This window comes from Rutidosis leptorrhynchoides, unplaced genomic scaffold (genome assembly GCF_046630445.1).
Source record: "Rutidosis leptorrhynchoides isolate AG116_Rl617_1_P2 unplaced genomic scaffold, CSIRO_AGI_Rlap_v1 contig285, whole genome shotgun sequence".
In the NCBI taxonomy this organism is placed as follows: Eukaryota; Viridiplantae; Streptophyta; class Magnoliopsida; order Asterales; family Asteraceae; genus Rutidosis; species Rutidosis leptorrhynchoides.
The window spans coordinates 41,077-54,166 of record NW_027266530.1 but is presented as its reverse complement, the minus strand read 5'-3'; the positions used below and the strand labels follow the sequence as shown (position 1 = coordinate 54,166).

The 13,090-nt window shown below is 34.7% G+C and overlaps 2 protein-coding genes across 2 annotated transcripts; both read right to left on the bottom strand.

Annotated features, from left to right (window-relative positions):
* Nucleotides 1–6,169: 6,169 nt before the first annotated feature.
* Nucleotides 6,170–8,042, bottom strand: LOC139882577 (large ribosomal subunit protein uL24c-like). Its single transcript, XM_071866867.1, has 4 exons — nt 7,935–8,042; nt 7,027–7,065; nt 6,481–6,711; nt 6,170–6,379 (listed from the first exon to the last, which is right to left on the bottom strand). Exons 1-4 carry the CDS (start codon nt 8,040–8,042, stop codon nt 6,170–6,172), a joined length of 588 nt encoding a protein of 195 aa, XP_071722968.1.
* A 1,631-nt stretch (nt 8,043–9,673) lies between these two features.
* Nucleotides 9,674–12,672, bottom strand: LOC139882573 (agamous-like MADS-box protein AGL62). The gene is made up of 3 exons (XM_071866866.1): nt 12,601–12,672; nt 10,426–10,680; nt 9,674–9,889 (listed from the first exon to the last, which is right to left on the bottom strand). Exons 1-3 carry the CDS (start codon nt 12,670–12,672, stop codon nt 9,674–9,676), a joined length of 543 nt encoding a protein of 180 aa, XP_071722967.1.
* Nucleotides 12,673–13,090: the final 418 nt, after the last annotated feature.

Below are 13,090 nucleotides of genomic sequence, written 5' to 3'. Positions count from 1 at the left end.
GTTTTTTTTTTGGTACTATTAGAATTTTCGAACAATTGACCACCTTATGTATACCAACAGTCAAAGACATTTTCTTATTTTCCACAAAAAAAAAAATGAAGTCTTAAAAATGCTATATAAATTATGTACAATATTCTTCTTGATGTAGATTTTGTGCCAAGGCTAGAATCAGTATATATGTTTGTGCTAGGAATTGATAATTTACATTTTTTCCCCAAAACGAAAGATCTTTGTCAAGGACTTTTTAAAAAATAAGAAATAAATAAGCAAAAAAATTTATTCCGAAAAAGAAAAAAGAAAAGAGGAAAGCTTCAAATGGTTTTGTTGAGGCTTATTATTTTTATATGATCCTAGATAGGCTTCAATTAGTATGTTTGTGCTAGTAATGGATAGTTTATATATTTTCTAAAGAACAAAAATCTTCTTCTTTTTTTTGAAATTAAAGAACAAAAATATCTTAAGCATATATAAAAATTCAAAATAATAATAATTATATATATGTATATCTCTTAAGCATGGATATCAAAATATAGAAAAAAAATTTGTCTCTTACGATAAAGGCTAGTTCCTAGTGTTGACCGGTAACTTAATTTATGATACGAGGCATTACGATTTTTTGATTTTAAATCAACAACTTTCGTTAAACCATCTAAGTTAAAAAAAACTGAAGTACTCGTTTTGATATTTTAACAAACATATAGATATTGATAGAAAAAAGGGTTTTCGAAAATATCTTTGGATAAGTCGGGAGGTCGATCATTAGGCACTGTTTCTCGAAAACACAGATCATGTTTATGGTCTTGCTGATAAATTGTTGAGGAATTACTCTCAACTGGTTCATCAATTCTATAAAGAAATTGCTGAAAGGCACACCAAATCATAATCAAAGTGTACTTTGAACATGACCATCCCATTCTCCGGCCAGTCGTACACTCTCTCGTCCTCCTCCATTATCTCGAAGCTGTATGAGTCATTCGGGAAGCTGAAAAGATCGAGCCACTCATCTAACTAGCTCTGATCCGCGACAATTGAGCTGATAACACTCATCTCGGTGAAGCTCATATCGGTCTCTTTCTTCGGAGGAATCACCACTTCCCCCTCGACGTCTTGCTCGTACGACGACTCATCTTCATCCCCGCTGGATTCATCGGTCTCCGAGTCATAGTATTAGGGTCGTTATCGGGCTCTGCCTCATGACCCTCATCCTGGTCATAGAACTCTTCAACTGAGGACCAGTCTTCGGCATGATCGTCCAACTCGTGATCGGACTCGCTCACAGTCTCCTTACTGTCACCTCCATCGAAGTAATCTGCCTTTCGACGTCCTAAAGAAGTCACCAAGTAAAATCAAAATAATGCTGATTTTGGTAAAAGAAGGACAAGAGTCGATAGGCCTCCTAACTACTTCAATTACAAGAAAGATAAAAGGTTAAAGAAAATTACCGTCCTTCAGAAGCGAGTTCTTGAGCACTGTCTTGAGCGACTTCCCCGCGACCATGGAGCGCTCGCCCTCGGCTGCTGAAGGTCTCGAAAACCCTAGCTTATCGAATGTCGGTTGGGCTGCTTGGAAAGCCGCCACGTTGTCAGCAGCATATAGGGCTGAGCCCGAAGGGTTGACTGGAGCCAGCTTCTTGGCAATCTCCTTCTTCTTCCCCGACACCTTTACTTTGTGGCTTGAGGGCAAGCCCGAGTGGGAGGAGGGAGTCTCAGAACTCTTGTTGTTTTTGCTAGAGGCTTTAGAAGACATCTTAAGTATAGTTGATGTTTGGTTGAGGGAAGAATCAGGAATCAAGGATAGAACCCGGAAAGGTTACCTGAGAAGATTGAAGAAAGTAGAGCCTCTTGGTCTTTGGCTTACTTATCGAGTCCTGTCTCTCTAAAGAAAGCAAAACTCTCTCGATTTTTTTAAAAGTGAGAAAGTGAGAGTAGGAGGGAGCACTATTTATAGGGAGGTCGAAAAGCATGATAAAATAACTTGTACACAAAGTGGAAGACGACCCGACCCGCTTCCATTCGACCGATCCATTTCCCTGTTCGACTCAATTTGGTTAGTCCCAGATCACGTTAATCCATACTTCCTCCCCTCAAATCCGATCAATTCGCCACTCTCCGGACCGACACAAGACGAGACCAGCCCGACATAACGTCGATCTTCACCGGCCTGGCTCTGAAGCAAAGCATAACAGACATCTCCAGATTTATCAAAGCACTTCACGACAATAAACCCACGCTATGAAGGCCGTATGCCACGACGAGCTAAAAGCTTAGAGCATGCCGAGCACTTCTATAGTGGTGCCGACTATTTAGGCCCTGATAGAATTAAGCCATTTCGAAATGCCCTGTAAAAACTCGTTTCTTACACGAAGATGACTCTTCGTACAAGAAAGGGGGCAAATGATAGGGAAAGGACTTTTGGGAAGACCGAACCCAATAGTGAGTCCCACTGACTGGCATGGAGAGGCTCGCTCAAGGATAGATACTGACCTGCCTAGTCGGTTCCGAGACCTTTAGACAGAGACCGATAGAGAGATCGCTTTCGGCTCGAGTCTATCGGTCTCCCTCTCCTGACCGTACGACTCATACTTGGGGGCAAAATGGTCACTTTTGGATAAACACTATTGACTCCCTATAAATAGCCCTTGACATGACACTTGTCGGAGGGGATCACCTAATTGTTCACAACCCTAGCTCACTAGCTTGGTTCCGTACGATCTCTCTATCACTAGAGACATCATAAACACGAGTACACACATTCGACAACTTTCGACTCCGAGACTAGTATCCACGCCTAGAGCCTAACCTAGCTACCGGTATATAGGTGAGCCTTGCTGGCCCGGGTAGGCCGTAGACGCTCAACCACCCTTTTCAAGATCCTCCTCTCTCTTGGATCAAGAAAGACTACAACCATACAAGAAGCGCGTGCTCTCCACGCTTCTATACTATCCATCCGTGGACGAAACAGAGCTCTATTCCACACATAAAATAACAATTGTGCCATTTTTCTTCTTCTTCCGCTTCTGCTAATTCTCTCTACGTGTGTTAGAAATAGATGAGTGCCTATCAGCCGTCGATGACGAGCTGATAATTTTGATCATTTGTTTACCGAATCAGACTTTCATTCTTCAGACTGTCGTCTTAACACGTGTTTTTATTTAAGTATTAAACAAAAACGGTTACAAATTTTTTTTTAACTTGGTAACACATTGGTTTTCCTACCGCAAGATGCAAGTTTTTTTCCATATATATATGCAATCAAAAAAGTTAGAATTGAAATTCATACAAAATTAATAAATACTCCCTTCATATCACAAATATATCAAAATATTTGTAATTTTTGACTTATTTTCTTACATCATAATACATGACGTTTTCTATATTTTCTCTCAATTTTTGTGTTTTTCCCCATAACCAACACCGATCTCAAATCCATTCTTTTTTACACATATCACAACAACAACCTCCATCACAACCATCAAAACCACCATTGACCACCGGTGGTTTTGACCAAACACAGATTACAAATATTTGTTAAAAAAATTCCAACAAATCGATCACTTTGATTTCTTCTCTCTCTCAATTGCAATACAACTAATTTCTCAATCTTTAATTTTGAATACCACATGTTGATTTAGCTTCGATTCTCTACTTGCAATCCTACAATAACTAAACCTAAACTCTCTCTCCTCGATCTCTCCTTCCCTCCTACAGTCGATAGTCATGTCCTTGATTCTCCGATCCTCCCTAACCACGCCTCTCCCACACGTCCAAACGACGCCGTTACTGACCAGACGGCGCAACGGCTGCAACAACAACAGCAGCAAGCCATCACCGACAGGAAGAATAGGGTTAAGGACAATCAAAAGCAACAGCAGCAGCTTAAAGAACAACATGAATTCTCTTGTTAAAGCGGTAGCTTCAATTGGAAGAAGGAATTAGAAGCAATTGAATCAGCAAAGAGCCCGTCGCCGCCGTCTATTTGTTTGAATCAGCGTTTGTAGTGGCGAGATAAAAATCCCCTCTTTTGAAGCTTTAATAGAAGAGAGAGGGAAGAGTTCCGGGATAAATGAGGTCAGAGAGGGTCATCAGAGGGGAAGATAGGATGGTCGGAGTTGGGAGGGTGAAGGAAGAAGCGGCGTAATCGATGGTATGGCCGAGAGGTGGTGAAGAGAGGAGAAGGAGAGTCGGTTTGAGAGAAGAGAGAAAAGGTCGATTTTGAGTGAATTGTTACATAAGGGCATTTACGTCATTTTAACACAATCCTTAATTTTCTACAAATTTGTCAAGTAATTTGATACGGACGAAGTAATGGTCAATCCTTGTTCGACCAAGTATAGTATTAGTTTTTCCCATTCTGCGCGTAGGAGTATTTGGAGTGATCCAATTTTGCATATGTGAAATGAAACAATTCATAACAATGAAACAATGATGTATGTAACAAAACACTTAAATGGTATAATATATATATTTTTAAATGGTATAATATTGATATAGAGATTTTTACTAATAAGATTTTATTCATTAAGCTTATGAATGACCATTAATATATCTAGAAACGATGTTATATTATAATAATAATAATAATAATAATAATAATAATAATAATAATAATAATAATAATATATCATTCACTAGAGGGTCCTAAATTATCCTTGCAACCATCCATACGCATCTTCGCTTTATCCGAAACTGCAAGAACAAAAATTAAGAAATGATGATCAGTTAAATGCTCATAGAATATAGTAATGGATAAATAGATATGATGATAAATTGATTAAATTTTTTTTAGAGGGAGAGAAAAATACCTTGATCTATATTATCAGGAGTGTAAATATTATTGTTGGGGTAGTATGTCGATGTTATACACTTAAGCATGCATTTTGGGATGTGTTTATCCTCTTCTACGACATGGATTTGGGTGAATGTTAGTATGCAACCCGCAAGGCAAACGGGGAGCCATGGACCGGTCCTAGCGCATAGAGCTGTGCAAAGTACGACGCGTTATTCTTTCCGGCGAAGGTTTGCGGTTGATTCTCCTACAAGTAAACTTAAAATTAGTATACAAATGATCAAAAATGATTTCTGTGATCTTTTTCCTTCCATTGTTTTTCTTTTCTCTATTCAACTTGAATATCTTCAATTTTACTTGAAATTTAACAATTTGCTTCAAATATATATACGCTAGGAACGAGGTAAAATGTTAAAATAGAGCATTGATTTAATTTATTTAGAATAGTGAAAAAAAACTTGACCATCTAGTCTCAACATAAAAAAAGATGTGAAGATATGAATGAGTCAAATGTTTGAAATTGACATGCATGTTCTCTTTTTTCCCGGTTATTTTAACCAATGTAAGATTACAGTCAATAAATATTTTTTGAATTTCACTATTTTGAAAAGATTACTATTATTTAAAGTTACATCTTGATAAGGAAAAAAAGAATTAAATTTATTAAATACTGTCTAAATTTCTACGAACAAAACTGCTCCTTTAGAAGCATCATTTTACTTTACCGGCCACTTACAAAAAGACAAGCGTCAGAAAAATCTTAAGTAATGTTTGTTTATATATTTTTATTTTTCTTTTTACACTGTCATTCAAACTTATATTATATCATACATTTTATGATTCATATTACTATATTTATAAGTATGAGATATGCGAACTCGGACATATACCAAAATAAAAACTTAGTTATTGTTTTTTCTTTAATGCAGCATGTCATTTTTTTAGTGGAGGACAATATAATTTCCTTTTTTACATTCAACTCCAGATGAAATGGATGAAACGAATTTTGAATGGATAGATTATATTAGTTATATAAATGAGAATGAAAAAAGTTACGGAAGCCTGCAAACACAAAAAAGCCATCACATTTTTTTTTTCATAGCCATCACATATTAGTCGTCAAAGCTAAATAATGATATTAAATGGCAAAACTAAACTCTTAAATTACAGCAACGTCACATTGGTTCCAAATGCCAAATGCATATGCATCAAAGAATATTATAAATTCTCAAAAGAACAAAACTATCTGTATTTGGCCATATTCTAAATACAACATAAATGATTGGCTGAAGATCCATAATATTTCTACTACATAGCTATGCCAAAAACAAGGCATTGATAGGAATAGCAATTACAGCAATGTCAAGCTCACAAGTTGAATTTTCTAGGCAGTGGTAGCTACTTCAGTACTTTCTTTGTTTCTTTTCGCTTCCTTAAGCTTCTTCCAATTCTCTGCATCGTCAATGATTTCCCCAGTTTTTATGAGGTAACGTACACGACTTCCATCTTCAAGTATTTTGTGACCTACTCGGCTTGCTACCTCCTTTTCTTTAGAATAAAGCATGACATTTGAGCTATGAACTGCTGCTTCAATCTGGCATACACAAATATATTGGATATTAATATATGCATGAGAAACTGTACAAAACATTTGGAAATATAAAATGCATTTTGAAAAGGGAGATCCTTGCAAACCTTTATAATCTGCCCTGGTTCGCCCTCTTCTCTGCTCTTCATGTGCTTCGTCTTGAGGTTTATATCTTTCACTATCACTGTACTGTTATGCTTAAAGATCTTAACAATTTCTCCAATTTTGCCCTTCTCACGTCCGGAAATTACTTTAACCGTATCTCCTAGTTTGACATGCATCTTATGCAAAACTGGGAGACTGTTGGGCTTGCATTCTTTTCGCTCCCATCTCTTAAGCTGCAGGAGTTATAAATGAAACCGACCAATTAAGAATGAAAAAGAAAAGAAAAAGCTCACTAATATACAGCAGAACAACCAAATCTAGATAACAAAATGTTTGAAAGAGTACTTAGGAATTTGGAAATCAAGGGCACAAGCACATGAGTCTCGCATTTCTAAATATCTGGCTTTTCAACAATATTTGAAGAATAAATTTTAGCCCTTAACTGGATTATGCTGGATGGAAGTTTGTCAGACCATTCCCCACAATATTACCGATTTTATCAGTCCGCAAAGAAAGTAAAAGTACGCTATCACTGAAATATTACTGACCTTTGCAAATACAAGACACGGCTTCTGTACTGACTTGACCTGCGAAAAGGAGTATAGATATCAATAAGGGTTCTCATATCATGCTTCATTCTAGTTCCATTTACCAAATCAAATATGCGTACAAATTAAGGTTGAGAGAGTTCTCATGATTCAGGGAAAGCATAATAAATTTTGTAGCAAATGGAAAAGAATAGAAAAATATTCAGGAGTATCATTAGCATGTCAAAAGACACTCATGTAGTCAATTAAAACATAGCACCGAAACCAGTGCTGCATACAACACAGAATCATGAGAATGAGATATCTGTTAGTGCAAGCTTCACAACTAATCAGCAACATGCATTTTTGAAAGACAAGCAAGGAAAAAAACGAAAGATAGGAGGCACAAATCCCTTCAATTTCAAACTCACATCATTAGGAATATAAAGTTCTTAAATTTCTGATAGTGCAAACTTCACAACTAATCAGCAAATCTCAAGGACTTTCTACTTAAAGTATCTATAGATCAGTGATTGCACTAAAGTTCATGAACCTGAAAATGAGTCCACAACTAACCAACAACGAAGATAAGACACGTAAACATAGAATGGAGAGGAGGTTTTGCAAAAACCCAAATGCAAATTTAGCACAGGAACTGTCCTGAATTTCAGCTTTTTTTTTACCAAAGTAAATTTTTTTTATCAATTGTTGCCAAATCCCAAATGTATAAACTCACACAAATCAGCTAATATCTAGCAATAAGGAAAACCATAAACGAGACAGCGATTTCACGATAAAGATAGACTGCTTACTCCAATTTTGCATTGGGTTCAATACCCATTTCAATGTATGCAACGAAAAACCCATTAACGAAAGCAACAAAGCAAAACATTAACTATGCAAGGAAAAGAGGCAAAAAAAAAACGTACAGGGAAGGAAGTAGAGAGAGAGAGTCCCTTCCCGAAGAATGATTGGTTGGAGGAAGAGAGAGAAAGTGAAGCCATTGAAATCTCCAGTGGTGAAGTAGTCGTAGCCATAGCCATTATTGCCATTTTTTCTTCCGCTTGCGCGAAACAATGGTGTATGTGAAGTGAACAAAGAGGAGAAGAAAGCTAATGGATAAAATTGATAGTTGGAAGAACCAAAAGAAAGCCAAGCTGTGAGTGTTTAGTAAAAACGACGACGTCTTAACTTTGATGGGTTTCTTGTTCTTTGGACCTCATGGGCTTTACAACACTTTCACTCCGAAAAATTTATCACTTGCATTTTAACGTTATTTTCTATTTTCTTTGACATTCAAATAATATTCGACATTCAAATAATATTCGATAAATTAATAATTTTATTAAAATAATAATTTTTTTTGTCATGAGTCGAGATCAATGTAATAAATTAATAGTTCGTTAAATGTATAAGTTAATAAAAAAGATAAATTTATATAGATTTCATTTGACATATGAATTACTAATAAAGAGAAAACAATATAACCGTGTATCAATTTTAATTCTCCAATAAAAAGTCATTCATCAAATTTTTATTCAATAATAAAATATGCTATTCCAACAACGACGTCGTTTTTCATAAAATAACAAATCACACTACAACAACAACGACGTCGTTTTTCATAAAATAACAAATCACACTACAACAACAAGTCCGGTAAAATAAAATATCACAAAATTTAAGCTAAAAAAAAGTAGTTCAAGAATATGTTTGCAAAAGATTAATTCTAGTTAAATAAATGAGAAACAGCGTTGTTTTAAGAGAGAAAAAAAAAATATAGGAACATGTCGGAACTACTAGTTCTTACCCTCCTATGAATCGGTACTAGTTCCTGTCTGATCTTAACTATATCGTCATCAACCTAAAAATTGATACGAACATCCACTTCAAGAATATAAAATCGTACGATCTTATGACATGGAACACCATCCAGACAACCATACCTATAACTACACCCAAGCCAATCTTCTGCCGGCCTCCTTGAAAAACAGCGCCATCACAACTGTTCATCACGGTCCTTTTTATATAAGATCTAAGAAATTAATTTTGTTGCAAAATTGATTTAGATACGCCAACGTGTAATTCCCCGTTATTTTTCTTTTTATTATGCTAGTCACAGTACTATTTTTGATGTCCAAAATGTTTTCGCATATTCTATTTACGCATATATAATTTATTCAATATAGATCAACATTTAAATGTAATTAAATGGGCAACTAGCAACAACCCAATCAAAAAATAAAATGAAAATATGAAATTAATATTTATTAGATTTGACCAATTAGGAAAATAATTTATGCAAAAGAAAAAACCAAGCGATGTATTAATTCTGAAAAAAAAAAACAACTTAAAACCAAAACAAAGTACTCTCACAACACTCTAATTAACCTTACAAAACAAAATTAAAACCAAAATAAAACTTGAATTCTGTGTAAAACATAATAAAACACGAAAAGTAAAACTAGAAGCTTCCATGTCCATGTCCCTGAAAGATGTTGTTGTAATGATAGTTCTGCGGCATCCCAGGATTCGTGCTAGAAGAAGACCCTGCAAAATCAGGGAAATGTTGTTGTGGAAGGTTTGAATTCAAGCTAGTCGTAAACCCTGCAACATCCGGAAATGTACTTGTGACCGATTTGAGTTCATCCACGACCATGCTGCAAAATCAGGAAAACCGTGGGGTGGCAGGATTGAACTCTGGATCATTTGAGCTTGCATGGCATTGCTTCTTTAGGTTTTGCATCGCAGTTTGCAGTTTCCCAAGCTCTTCCAAGGTCAGGTTCTCGATTGGACCCTCCCACCTGTTCATAGCAATGCCCTCTTTCCTCATCTTGCTCAGTTTGTCCCCGTAACTTTTCGCCGCTGCAAATTCGTTTTCAAACTGCATATATACAGATAAATCAGATGATTGTTATTAATGGAAAACCAAATAATTAACGAATTTTCGGTGTGAAAAGATAAATATACTCTTGTAAAATGTGTTATGAACTTTATAATAGGCATTTTTAAGTGAAAAATAGACGAGGTGAAGTGTATAGTATAGAATGAACTATTTCATGAGGGTTTTATTACTCATTGGCAGTTGCCCCAGCTACAGACTTTCTCAAAAATGCTTAACTTATATGATTCTAGTAAGCAGACGAGTATTGAAGGATCCCAAACAAATTAATGAGCAACGCCATGCATTGTAATACTCAAAATTTCATTATCTAATTTTATGATATTTATCTAGAACTTCATTCTTTGTAATTGAGGTTCCCTCAAACTCCCTTTAATAAAAAAAAAAGAGGGTTTTGTTATTTTCTAAAATACAGGAGGCAACTTCAAGAATATATCAGAACATATAGTTTTCTTTTCCTTTTATTTATGTAATTTCTTTAAATCTATATAATTTAAATGAGAAAAAAAATAACAAACCTCAAAGAGTTGCGTGTTAAGGTCGTCGAGGATTCGGTTGTCACGAGCCTCAACAAATTGTGTAGGAGCTCCAATACTCTGGGGATTAGCGTTCCGGCCTAGGAAACGATCAAGGATTTCCCCAACATTAGGGTGACCGAAAGAAAAAACTTTCTTTCCAGGAGAAAATGCAATAATACAAATCTGAGCAGCACAAAGAGTGCAAAGCTCACTGGCTTTCTTAAACACCCCAAACCTCCTCTTAGAGAAGGTCACCTGGAGATTGTTTTCATTGTCTTTTTTTTTTTTTTTTAAATTTCGACCTTCCTACGACCCTTACCCTTAAGCCTACCCATCTTCTTACTCACAATCTAAGTATCTATAATTTTTTTTGTTATGCTCAATCTGTATTGAGTGAATACTACTACATGTGTCATATATATAGAGCATTATGGGCTATGATTAATTTCATGGAATCTCTATGTTTTATCATTTCGAAATATATTAGGTATATTTCAATGAAACAGTTGATCATATCCAAATTTACTTTATTTGTGTGTTGTGATATCTGGAGACACGTATAGATTTATTCAGCTAATTCTTAGTTAAAGAATATTAAGATAGAGCAATCATATTTCGTTAACTTTACTATAAATAATATATTATAAAATATATTGTCAGTAGAAAAGCAATACAATTGGTAATCCAGTAATTAATTTATTTTAAGTAGTTCGAATCAAATAGAAGATCTTTTAGATATGAACTGAAGAGAAAAAAGACATTAGAGATGCATAAAGTGATGAAAATTGTATTGTCCTAATATCGAAACTATCCATCCCAAATTTGATGTAACCCACTTGAATTGGCCCATATATAATTTGGTAATCTGCTTGAATTCAAGACGAATTGTTAACTATACATAATAATTAAATGAGAATGGCACGTATAAGATTCTGATAAGGCCATTAGTTAAATGACAACGTACGTTGTTTTTTTTTTTTTTTTCCTTTGTCGGCTAACCCTAACTTGAAACGTGTCGCATTTCTTGAAGATGTACCTTCGCCAATAGCCATGCAATATACTACAAAAAGTATATTGGATGGCTATTGAGTAATAGCCATGCAACCGAGTAATAGTTATAACAAAGTTCCAAAAGCCAAAATAGAAGCAACTGAGTAATATATAGTAACATCATCAACCAAGATTGTGAAAGGAAGAATCCGGCAGTATTTTCTTGATAGACCAAAAACTAACCCAATGAAGCTTCTTTCGAAATTCCGAATTATTTTGCAACTTGAGAGGATTTTTGAAAAAGAGCACTTAAGAGATTTTGATCTTCAGTACTTTACAGATCATCATCAGCAACAGTTCAAGAAAGTCCATGGCTTATACAACTAACGAAGGATCTACACCAACCATTAAAGGAGGCAGTAATTCTTCATTGCGATAATCAATCAACTATCCAACTGGCAAAAAATCCTATGTTTCACGCAAGAATTAAACATATTGAAGTCCCATACCAGTTCATCAGAGAAAATATATTAAAAGAAGAGATCCAAATAAAAAAAGTAGTGACTGAAGAATAGATAGCCGATGTTTTCACCAAAAGCCTACGCATACCAAAGTTGGAACAGTTTCGACAACAACTTGGAGTTGGTTTCAAGAAAAGATAATATATGAGAGTTGATGTTGAGGGGGAGTGTTAAAGTTCACCATCAAATCTATGAAAATTAGTTTAGATATTAGTAGATATAAGATTGTTAGCTAAAGGTCCTAAATAATACTACAATTATGTATAAAAAAAATATGTAATTAAAAATAGTCTAAAAAGATAAAGAATAGTGTAGAAATAAGAACAATCTAGAGGGGTGGTGAATGTACTTTCACCGACCTTCCTCTAGTATAAATAGGGATGAAGCTCTAGTTGTGTAATGTAAGTTATAATTTACAAAAGTACACAATACACACATAAATTAAAAAAAAAAAAGAACGAGTGTCCATTGGTGAGTTGTGTATGGCGTGGTGATTGATCAATTAGTGAGTGTATATATAGATTAAGTAATTAATTAAGTGTAGTTTTTAAGTGTATATTGTAAAAATTATTTAACAATAATATTAGAAATATATTTTAATAGTATACTCGAATGATCGCGATCTCAACAAAAGGCAAGAAACCAAACCTTCTCTAAAGGTCACCTTAAGATTGCTTTCATTTGTTATTTTTTTAATTTTAATTTTTTTCCGACCCTTACTCTTAAGCCTAGCCATCTTCTAATTCATAATATGTAATGTCTCCAATTTTCTTTCTTATGCTCAATCGATGTTGGCACCATACTACAAGCTGTGTCTCAGTTATATATAGTGGGTTATAGGCTATGATTAATTTTCATGGAATCTCTATATTTTGACATTTCAAAACATGTTAGGTATGTGTCAACGAAACAGTGTTTTTATATGAATCATATCAAAACTTCCCAAATTTGTGTATTATGACGAGTCTGGCAGTACATTGAATCCAGCGGGAGACATATAGATTAATTTATATAATTCTTAATTCATGATTGTTAAAATATATATAGATAAATTAGATCTTCATACTTCTCTTTCCCTAAAATTTTCTGTAGCTAAATTAAAAATATTATAATCGGTAATCTATTAATTATTTCTTCATTCCATTCTAATTTGA